The sequence below is a fragment of the Humulus lupulus genome, chromosome 2, assembly GCF_963169125.1.
Source record: "Humulus lupulus chromosome 2, drHumLupu1.1, whole genome shotgun sequence".
Taxonomy (NCBI): domain Eukaryota; kingdom Viridiplantae; phylum Streptophyta; class Magnoliopsida; order Rosales; family Cannabaceae; genus Humulus; species Humulus lupulus.
Window position 1 is genome coordinate 15910110 of NC_084794.1, and position 12310 is coordinate 15922419.

Consider the following 12310-nt stretch of genomic DNA (forward strand, 5'->3'; position numbering starts at 1 on the left):
TATCCAAACATGTATGGACGCTCCTCCCAGTCCCCTCCTTTTTATAACCACGACGTCCCTGCAGGATCTCAGACGTCACATCCTAGGCATCGTGACTTCGGGGATTCATCGCAGCAGCAGCATCCACAGCAGATGTATGGTCAATTTGTGAGTTCGTCGCAGCAGCAGAGGTATGGTCAGTTTGAGAGTTTTTTGCATCAATCTCCCTCGGCGCGACCATATACTCGACAATTTAGAACATCTTCGCAGCAGGACTCTCCACAAGCACCACAGTTTGCTTCACCACCGTTGCCGCGTCCTAATACTAGTGATCAAGATATTGACCTTAATGAATATTTTACACCTAGTTGGCCCGATCAAAACAATAATAATTAGATTACGTTTTTTAATTACATTAAGACAATTGAAATTTTATTATGTTTATTTTATAATTAGTTCATATGTAATTAAAATGAGACAATTGGTATTTTATTATGTTAATTTTATGATTAATTATAATGCTATTTTTGTTTGATGAGTATTAATTGTGTTATTAATTATAATTTATGTTAAATATTATTATTTTTAAATAAGTATTATATGTATATTTATTAAGAAATAAAATAAAATTAATTATTATATTTTAATATTAGTATTTTATTACCGGCGGATTAATAGAGGCGGAACCCGCTGGTATTAAACGAGTTAAACGAGGTTGACAGCGTTACACATTACTGGCGGAGTCCCGCCTCCATTAATCCGCCGGTATTAATACAATATCAGCGGGTGTGTCAGTCGGTCGGTAATTGTGTTAATACCGACCGATTATTACCGGCGGACACACCATTTATTACCGGCAGAATCCTCCGCTAGTAATACTAATTTTTGTTGTAGTTAATCTAAATTCCAATTAGAGCCGCGGTGCAGCATTTGCACCGTGGCACTTGGGTGTATTAGAGTCGCGGCGAGCCTTTTTCCAGAAAGCCGAGATGTCCAAAAAAATTTAGTGGCGCTGCGGCGCTGTCATCCATATGGGTCACGAATTTTCCACATATTGAAGGGCATTTTTGGAAATAGGGCAGAAAATTAAGAGGTCATCGTTTTTAATTAGAGAAATCGCGATTTTCAGAGGGAAACATCTTGGAGAACTTAGAAAACAACAAAGAGATAATTGGAGATCAAGCTTTGGAGCAATAGTGACAACCCCAAATCTATTTTCTTCTCTACTCTTTGTATTTTCTGAATTTTACTATGTCTTTCATGGATTTGATTATGAACATTTTAATGGAGATTATGAACTAAACTCCAATTTAGGGTTTTTAATGGAGATTGTCTGAAGCTTTCTATGGATTAATGCAATTTCAATATTTTTCTTCTATTTATGTGTGATTTATTCATATTTGGGCTTTTTACATGTATTTGATTGGCCATCCTATGCATGATTTATGATTTCAATGCAAAATCTGAAAAGTGAGTGTTGAGAATGCTCTAATTGAATAAACATAGGTTTTGACATAAAACGATAGTATTTGTGTGGCTTATGTAGCTTTAGGATTATTGCTTAATGTTGATTATGTGTGTGTTATGCCTCAGAAATGTAGGATAGTACCATATAATTTAGAATATATATGTCTTAATCAGAATATAGGTTATTTTATAATCCGCAAAGAAGAATAATTGATTTGCATTATTGAAATAAGAAGTGGAAGCAATTGAAATTAATTTCCCTATATTTCATTTCTTGATTGAATCTTGTTTATTGTTTCGTTATTCATTTATTGCTTAGATTATTTAGTTTAAACAATCAAATTTTTGATAGCCAAATGAAAACAAAAATTCAATTAATTAGTACTTAGCTACAGTCCTTGTGGGAACGATCTCACTTATATGAGTTATTACTTGTAAAGAAGATACATATACTTGCGTGTTGGATTTTTCACAACAAGTTTTTGGCGTCGTTGCCGGCGAACTATTTTTAGCTAATATTAAAATAGTTGAATTTTATTCTAATTTGGTATTTTATTTTCAGTTTTACTAATTCTATCATTGTCTCAACTTTTCTCATCTCATGTTACAGGTAGTTTATGCAACGCCAAGGCCCTGCCAGTCGAGTGCCTGTTGATCCTGAAATAGAGAAGACTTGTAGACTGAATCGATGGAATAAGAGGTTGGAACGAAGGGTTGACACCACTATGGCTGATCCAGTGAATAACAACAATGGGTTGAACGGGGGTGTTGTTGAGGATCAAGCTCAGCAAGGTATTGGTCAGAATCCACCAGCCAGAAGTTTGAGGGACTATGTGCTGCCTACTGTGACAGGGGTTCAGTCTTGTATCAGACCACCCGCTGTCGATGCCAACAATTTTGAAATCAAGCTTTCCATACTCCAAATGGTTCAATCCACTGTTCAATTTGGGGGATTTCCAACAGAAGACCCCAACATGCATCTTGCTAACTTCGTTGAGCTTTGCCAGACATTTAAAATGAATGGAGTTAGCGATGATTCCATCAGATTAAGGTTATTTCCATTCTCTTTGAGGGAATGAGCTAAGATTTGGTTGGTATCTTTGCCACCCAATTCGATCACTACATGGAATGGCCTCGCTAAAAAATTTCTCTCAAAGTTTTTCCCTCCTGCGAAGGCAGCTAAGTTGAGAGGAGATTAACAATTTTTATCAGTTGGAGGGTGAGTCTCTTTATGATGCTTGGGAGAGATTTAAAGACTTGTTGAGAAAGTGTCCCCACCATGGTATTGAGAAGTGGATGCTAGTCCACAATTTCTATAATGGTTTGTGCAGTACTACTCGCACCATTATTGACGCAGGAGCAGGGGTGCTTTTATGAGCAAGACTGCCAATGAGGCATACAAACTGTCGGAAGAAATGGCCATGAACAATTATCAGTGGCCTAGTGAGAGGGGAAATCCAAAGAGAGTGGCTAGAATGCATGAGATTGATGCCATCTCTATGCATATTGCTCAAGTAGCTGCTCTTACAAAACAGCTACAAAACAATACAGTGGCAGCCCCAATGATGCAAGTTCAAGTGATGTGTGAACTATGTGGGGGACCCCATTCTTTTTAACAATGCCAATTTGGGGATGTGAACAATATGCCATTGGAAAAAGCTCAAGCCATTGGGAACTTTCCTAGACAGCCCAATAATCCTTATTCGAATTTTTATAATCAAGGATGGAGGAATCACCCAAATTTTTCCTGGAAGAATGATCAACAAGGCCAATCATCGGTTCAATAGCCACAACATTCATTTCAGCAACCACCTCCGGGGTTTTATCAACAGAGACTCAAGCCTCAACAACAACCACCTCAGTTGCCTATGCAACAACAACAGAATCCTGTGAGACATCCTAATAATCAGTATGATGTCCTTAATCAATTCATGACTGAGACTCGGTCTTCCATCAGAAACTTGGAGACCCAGATGGGGTAACTGGCTACTCTTATGGCCAATCGAGCTCAAGGTAATTTGCCTAGCACCACTGAAGCCAATCTAAAAGAACATTGCCAGGCTATTACTTTGAGAAGTGGGAAGAAGTATGAAGGGCCAAGCACAGAGCTGTTAGCTGGAGACAAGGATCAGGATCAACAGGCACAGGGCACAGTGGAACAAAAGCAAGGTGAAGACAAGGTTACTGAAGACCTCCCAGTCAAAGAAGCTACACACCAGTGAGCATTGACCATCACGTCAAGATTCCCTACCCTCAGAGGCTCCGCAAGAATAACCTGGATAAGCAATTTTCTAAGTTCCTTGAAGTATTCAACAAACTGCATATCAACATCCCATTTGTGGAAGCCTTGGAGCAAATGCCAAGTTATGTTAAATTCATGAAGGACATCCTGTCTAAAAAGAGAAAGATGGGAGAGTATGAAACTGTGGCATTGACAGAAGAGTGTAGCATCGTTCTGCAAAGGAAGCTCCCTCGGAAATTGAGAGATCCTGGGAGTTTTACCATACCATGTATTACTAGGAACTTTGAGAGTATGAATGCTCTATGTGATTTGGGGGCGAGCATTAATCTGATGCCGCATTCCGTTTTCAGAATATTAAAGTTGGGAGAAGCAAGGTCTACCACAGTGACTTTACAACTGGTAGACAGATCATTAGCTCATCCACGGGGTATTATAGAAGACGTCCTGGTAAAAGTGGACAAGTTCATCTTCCCAACAGACTTTATTGTTCTTGATATGGAGGAGGATGCTAACGTGCCAATCATCCTTGGAAAACCATTTTTGGCAACAGGCCAAGCTTTGATTGATGTGCAGAAGGGTGAGTTAAGGCTGAGAGTACAGGGTGAGGAAGTTGTTTTTAATGTACTCAAAGCTATGACTTATCCCGTGGCCAGTGATGGTTGGTTCGCAGTTGATGTGGTGGAGAGTTTAGTAGAGCCAAAGAAGATAGTAGAAGACCTTCTTGAGTTGAGTTTGGTAGAGGAGGATGTGACTGAGCAAGATGGAAAGGAGGCCATAGAGTATGCGAAGTGGTTGAATTCTTATGGGCCTATGAAGAGGAAATACTTTGAAGAGCTTGGTTCAGTACCTGAGAGACCATTACCTTTAGTGGAGAAGCCACCAGAGTTGGAGTTGAAGGTTTTACCACTTGCAGTATGAGTTTCTTGGTGATAATAAAACACTTCCTATTATTGTATCTGCAATGTTATCTAAGATTGATGTAGAGAAGTTATTAAGGGTGTTGCGTATGTACAAGAGAGCAATTGGGTGGACTTTGGCTGATATAAAGGGAATCAGCCCCTCGACAGTGATGCGTAGGATTTTGATGGAAGATGACAGTAAGCCAACTATTGATGCTCAACAAAGGTTAAACACGCCAATGAAGGAGGTAGTGAGAAAAAAAGTGGTGAAGTGGCTAGACGCAGGATCTGATAGTAAATGGGTGAGCCCCGTTCAAGTGGTTCCAAAGAAAGGAAGGATGACGGTGGTCAAGAATGAAAATAATGAACTAATTCCAACTCGTATTGTCACGGGATGAAGGATATGTATCGACTACCGTAAGCTCAATAAAGCAACAAGGAGAGATCACTTCCCGCTGCCATTTATTGATCAGATGCTGGATAGGTTGGCTGGTCATGAGTATTACTACTTCTTGGTTGGTTATTTTGGATACCATCTGATAGCTATTGCACCGGAGGACCAGGAGAAAACAACATTCACATGTCCCTATGGCACATTTGCTTTTAGAAGAATGTCATTTGGACTCTGCAATGCACTAGCTACATTTCAAATGTGTATGATGGCCATATTCTCTGACATGGTTGAGAAGTGTATCGAGATTTTCATGGATGACTTCTCAGTTTTTGGTTAGTCCTTTGATCATTGCTTAAGCAACTTAGAGCTGGTTTTGAAAAAGTGTGAGGATTCTAATCTGGTACTAAATTGGGAGAAGTGTCATTTTATGGTGAAAGAGGGAATAGTGTTGGGGCACATAATCTCTAATGGGGACATGGAAGTAGACAGATCAAAGATTCCCACCATAGAAAATCTACCACCACCAGTTTCAGTAAAAGGGGTTCGTAGTTTTCTGGGTCATGCGAGGTTCTACAGAAGGTTTATTAAAGATTTTTCAAAAACTTCGAAGCCTCTATCTGGGTTGTTGATGAATGGAGTTCCATTTGAGTTTGGCAATGACTGTTTACAAGCATTCAAGGTGCTCAAGGAGAAACTTACTTCAGTACCTATAGTCATTGCACCTAATCGGGAGTTGCCTTTTGAGCTGATGTGTGATGCGAGTGACTATGCAATGTTGGGAAAAAATAGATTGCCTCAATGGAAATGGTAAGATAATACAACTCTATGCAATAATATTACAAATAAATATTGATTGATTAAATAAAGTTACAACTCTATAACTGGAAAAATACAAATAAAGAAAGAAAAGGAAGAAGAAGAAGAAGAAGAAGAGAATGGTGAAAGTTACAACTATAAACAAAAGATTACAAGTAAAGGAAAGAAGTTTGAAACAAAAGAAAAGAAGATTACAACTCTAAACAAAATTACAAGTAAATAATACAAGAGGAATGAGAAGAAAACAATAGAAGAAATAGTAAGAACAAAACAAAGAAAACTCTCACTTACACAACCTAAGTGAAGAGTGTTGGGGATCACCAACTTGAACAAGGTTTAAAACCTTTGTCCAAAAGCTTATTTCCCCCTAACTCAAGCACTAAGGGATCTCTCTCAGATTAAAGGAAATGCTTTCTGGAATTATCAAGCCTCAAGATGTTTCTAGCCAAGTGCTCTAATGGATAGAAAATGTTGTGTCTTTCAAGTGAGCTATAGGCTCCTATTTATAGAGTTTAGAGACACCCTTTGAATTTCAAATTCCACCAACCCCCATGATTATTACCAATGTTTAATTAGATTAATATGGAATTAAAAATGAGATTTGGGAGTTATTTGGGTTTTTTGAGCCGTTCAACAAAGATTGAAAAAACTAAAAAAAATGGTCAGTTTTGGCCTGTGGCCGCGGCCAGAGACATTAGTGGCCACGACCACTTCTCTCTGTCCCACAGGCCGCGGCCACCAGCATTCAGTGGCCGCGGCCACTAGCATTCAGTGGCCGCGGCCACTAACCATTTTCAGCACTTAAAAATGTGTTGTTTTTCCAAACAGTTCCAAACCCTCCCAAATGATTTTGTAATCCCCAAAACACATTATTGGGGATAAAATCATATCTCTAATAGCCATTTCACATATGGCTTTATGAAATTCATCTCAATATTGTGTAACACCAAATTTACACAATAAATGGTAATATTTGGAAGTTACAAATTTGTAACACCAAATATGTTACATTATTTGGATATATCTCATATATCTAAATATTGTAACTCTCTGTTATATGTTACAATATGTGACACTTTTTGTCACATTTATTTAATCTAAAACATTATATTATAATATAATATAATATTACATTATATTATAAAATAATATAACATTCCCCCACTAGATTAAATAGTTATCTATTGTAACACATATTTAATCAATCATTATATTTTAAAATATAACATATCCCCCACTTGATTAAATAAGAACTCTCTCTTATAGAAGTCATTGCATTAGTGCATAAAGCAAAGTATTTTTCAACTTGAACTTTACTATAGTGTAATTATCACAAAATTTGTCGAAAATTTGGTTGCACTAGGCATTGAACCATCTTTTCATGATAACAAATCGGTGATAACACGCACACCTTTGCGATGTTCACTTGAGACCTCTATGTCTCGCTTTGCACCGTTAATGACCATGTGCATTTTCCATTCATGGACGTTCTTGAGAATACTCTCAATTCTCATGAGAGGCAGCACCACCCCTAGGTCCATATAGGTAGAATTCTTACATTATTTTGTTACCAAAAATACTTGTCTTCACAAGACTGAATTCTATTAAAAAACCTTTCAGTTTTAACCCTCAACTTGGTAACACACAAGTACTCAATATCTCAGATGGGACTTCTTTTGAGTACAATTAATATTCACTTGATTGACTTGTTGTTACCTATTGAACAACTAGTGTTAAGATAGGTTACCATCAATCGTGAATCTCTTTAGGGAGTTTAAGTCCCATCCCTCGAGATGAGGCAGCCACTAAATCCCTCGTTAGTGGCTTAGTGAAAGGATCCACAGATTTTCACTTGTTCTCACATAGGATATTGAGATGACTCCTCTTTGAATCAATTCTCTTACATATCCATGTCGTAGACTAATATGTCTAGACTTCCCATTGTATGCTCTAGCCAATGTCGCTTGGCTATCACAATGTATCGATATAGTAGATACATTCTCATTAGGGGAATCTCTATCAACAGATCCCTTAACCATTCGGCCTCTTTGCCAGTAGCAGCTAAAGCTATAAACTCTGCTTCCATAGTGGAATGAGATATACAGGTTTGTTACTTGGAACCCCAAGAAATTGAACATCCACCAAGTGTAAATACCCAACCGGTTGTGAACAAGTTGTCCCCAAGATTGGATATCCAACTTACATCTGTATATCCTTCTAAAATTGAAGGAAATTTGGAGTAGTGAAGGCTTAGTCCTTTAGTTTTCTTGAGATAACCTAGGACTCTTCCAATTGCCTTCTAGTGATCCACACTTGGATTACTTGTAAACCTACTAATTTTACTTACTGCAAATGCTATATCAGGTCTAGTACATTGGGCAACGTACATTAGACTCCCTATAGCACTAGCGTACTCCAATTGAGCCACCGCTCTTCCTTCATTCTTCTCTAGTTTTACACTATGATCGAATGGAGTATTGGCATCTTTAACCTTGAGATGGTTAAATTTGTTCAATACTTTCTCAACATAGTGGGCTTGCCCTAACGCAAAACCCCCACTATGTTTCTTTACTTTGATACCAAGTATGGTGTCAACTTCTCCAAGATCTTTCATCTTGAAAGTTAATGATAGAAACCTATTTGTTTCTTCTATCCCTTTCATGTTATTACTTAGAATAAGCATGTCATCCACATATAAGCAAACAATGATCACATATCACTTACAAGTTTTGGAATACAAACACTTCTCTCCATTGTTATGTCTAAACCCATTAGACATGATGGCTTGATCAAATTTCTCATGCCATTGCTTAGGAGCTTGTTTCAATCCATATAAGGATTTTACAAGTCTACATACTTTATGTTCATATTTTGGTAGGACAAACCCTTCGGGTTGTTCCATATAGACCTCCTCATTGAGGTCACCATTAAGGAATGTCATTTTGACATCCATTTGATGAACATACAAGTTGTGTATAGAAGTTAAAGCGAACAAAATTCTTATAGAAGTTGTTCTTGTAACAGGCGCATATGTATCAAAATAATTGATACCCTCTTTTTGCCTAAACCCTTTAGCTACTAATCTAGCTTTAAAGGTTTGGATAGTGCCATCAGTGTGGTATTTTCTCCTAAATACCAACTTACACCCAATTGGCTTAGACCCCGGTGGGAGGTCTACCAATTCCCAAGTGTTGTTGGAAAGAATGGAATCCATATCATCATTGATGGCTTCTTTCCAAAATGCACTATCTCTTGATTGCATAGCTTCTCTATAAGTCTTAGGATCATCCTCAACAAGAAGTACAATAGGAATTTTCCTAATGACTTCCTCTCTATTTCCTTCTACCATGTAGAATGAAATTCGTTGAGAATCTATCTCATCCACTACTAGACTTTTCTCATTATTTTTAGCCTTTGACTTCTTCTAAGTTCAAAGGGTTGCTTTACATTCTTTTGAGAATTCTCCTCTTGAGAATCAGTTTTGGATGTAGAAGCTTGAGAATTGTTCTCACACAACAAATTCTCCTTTAGAGATGTTGAGGCTTGAGAATTATTGTCACATAACATGTTCTCAAAGAATTCAACTTCTCTAGATTCAATCACAATATTAGACTCTAAGTCTAATTGCCTATAAGCTTTACTATTGTTGGCATAACCAACAAAACCACACTTTATGGCTCTTGAACCTAACTTTGTTCTATTAGGTTCGTTTTTCTTGCAATATGCAAGACACCCCCACACTTTGAAGTACCCTATGTTGGGTTTTCTTCCTTTCCATAACTCATATGGAGATATCTCATATTTCTTCATCGGTATTCGATTAAGAATGTGACAAGCGGTTAAAAGCGCTTCACCCCATAAGTTGAAGTTCAACTTAGAAAACACCAACATAGAATTTATCATCTCTAGATAAGTCCTATTTTTCCTTTCGGCAACAACATTGTGTTGTGGTGTATAAGGTGCAGTACACTCATGAATTATACCATTTTCTTCACAAAATGTATTGAATTCATTAGAGAAGTACTCTCCTCCTCTATCACTTCTTAACACCTTAATCTTTTTATTTAGTTGATTTTCAAATTCTAATTTATCCAATTTAAAAGCATCAAAAGTTTCATCTTTATGCTTTAGAAGAAACACATAGGTATAACTACTAAAATCATCTATAAAAGTAAGAAAATACCTTTTACCACCTCTAGTTAAAACACCATTTAATTCACAAAGATCACTATGGATTAAATCTAGTAAATTAGATGATCTTTCTACACTAGGAAATTGTTTCTTAATCATTTTTGCCTTAACACATGTTTCACATTTACCAATGTTTTTAATATTGCATGCAATCATCCCACATTTAACTACTATTTTCATGGTTGAAAAACCTATATGCGATAGTCTAAGATGCCACAAAAATAATGAATCATACTCAACAATGTAGGCGGAATTAGCATTTTTATTGATAACATTGAAAGTTACATCATTGGTGCACAATTTAAACATACCCTCACAAGAGTACCCTTTTCCCAAAAATACATTTGATTTGGTAAGTATAAGTTTACCGGACTCAAAAACGGCTTTAATACCGGGATTTCCAAGAAAATCACCACTTACCAAGTTTCTACTCATTTCGGGAACATAAAGTACATTCACTAATGTAACTTTCTTGCCGGAGGTGAAAAAGACTTCAATGGTACATTTGCCAAGTACCTTGGATTTGCCCTCATTGCCCATTTGAATCTCATGGTTGCCCTTTGACTCTTCAAAGGTCTTGAACAATGATTTGTCATAGGTGACATGGACGGTGGCACATGTATCATACCACCACCCTTTCACCTTGCCTTGGACCGCATTCACCTCACTAAGGGTAGCAACTATGTTTTCCTCTTGAGTTCCGTTCACCTTAGGTCCTTGTTGGTCTTTTCTATGCCTACACTCTCTTGCATAGTGACCCTTTTTCCCACACACAAAGCAAGGACCTTTCTCGCCCTTAAACTTGTTTGGGTTGGTTTTTGGAACCAAAGGTTTCTCGTTACCCTTTTTCCCTTTGTTTTTTGGATGTTTTGGTTGTGACACCACATTTGCTTTGGAAGTCTCTCCATTAAACCCTTCCACAAGTTTATCTCTACATATTGATTCCTCTTCGATTCGAATATGCTTTTGGATTTCATCCAAAGAATAATCCTCATTTTTATGAAGGATTCTTTTCCTATAGCTCTTCCAAGTTGGTGGTAATTTAGCCACTATAGCACCAACTTGAAAGGCCTCGGGAAGCTCAATCTTTAAAACTTTCATTTTGTTAACAATTATTTATAATTCATGAATCTGAGGAAGAGTAGGTTTATCACCAAAAAATTTGAAATCAAAGTATTGAGATATCAAAAACTTTTTGGTACCTTCCTCTTCCGCCTTGAACTTTTTCTCAAGTGCATCCCATATCTCCTTGGCCGATTTGGACTCGGTGTAGAGGTCATAGAGCCTATCAGAAAGGGCGTTGAGGATATGACCCCTACAAAGGAGATTGTCCTCCTCCCTCTTCCTTCTTTTCTCCACCTCCTCGGGAGTGTCCTTGTCGGATGGCGTTGGGAGAGGTTAGAGTGGATTCTAGAATGTAGGCGATTTTGAGAGTGGTCAAAAGGAATCTCACCTTATCTTGCCACCTAGTGAAATTGGACCCATCAAACCTATCCAACCTCACTAGGTCTTGATTCATTATCTTGATGGTATCACCTTCCATTGAAACAAACAAGGATTAAGCTTTTGAATGTTGGGAAAAAATAGATTGCCTCAATGGAAATGGTAAGATAATACAACTCTATGCAATAATATTACAAATAAATATTGATTGATTAAATAAAGTTACAACTCTATAACTGGAAAAATACAAATAAAGAAAGAAAAGGAAGAAGAAGAAGAAGAAAAGAATGGTGAAAGTTACAACTCTAAACAAAAGATTACAAGTAAAGGAAAGAAGCTTGAAACAAAAGAAAAGAAGATTACAACTCTTAACAAAATTACAAGTAAATAATACAAGAGGAATGAGAAGAAAAAAATAAAAGAAATAGTAAGAACAAAACAAAGAAAACTCTCACTTACACAACCTAAGTGAAGAGTGTTGGGGATCACCAACTTGAACAAGGTTAAAAACCTTTGTCCAAAAGCTTATTTCCCCCTAATTCAAGCACTAAGGGATCTCTCTCAGATTAAAGGAAATGCTTTCTGGAATTATCAAGCCTCAAGATGTTTCTAGCCAAGTGCTCTAATGGATAGAAAATGTTGTGTCTTTCAAGTGAGCTATAGGCTCCTATTTATAGAGTTTAGAGACACCCTTTGAATTTCAAATTCCACCAACACCCATGGCTGTTACCAATGTTTAATTGGATTAATATGGAATTAAAAATGAGATTTTGGAGTTATTTGAGTTTTTTGAGCCGTTCAACAAAGATTGAAAAAACTGAAGAAAAAAAATGGTCAGTTTTGGCCTGTGGCCGCGGCCAGAGACATTAGTGGCTGCGG

The 12310-nt window shown here is 37.3% G+C and overlaps 1 protein-coding gene and 1 non-coding gene across 2 annotated transcripts; one reads left to right on the top strand and one right to left on the bottom strand.

The window, feature by feature from the left end:
• Positions 1-2627: 2627 nt before the first annotated feature.
• On the bottom strand, positions 2628-2732 carry LOC133820233 (small nucleolar RNA R71). Its single transcript, XR_009886658.1, has one exon. It is a non-coding gene; the product is annotated as a small nucleolar RNA R71 (small nucleolar RNA).
• A 1091-nt stretch (positions 2733-3823) lies between these two features.
• On the top strand, positions 3824-4606 carry LOC133813960 (uncharacterized). The gene has a single exon (XM_062246987.1). It carries the CDS (start codon positions 3824-3826, stop codon positions 4604-4606), a length of 783 nt encoding a protein of 260 aa, XP_062102971.1.
• Positions 4607-12310: the final 7704 nt, after the last annotated feature.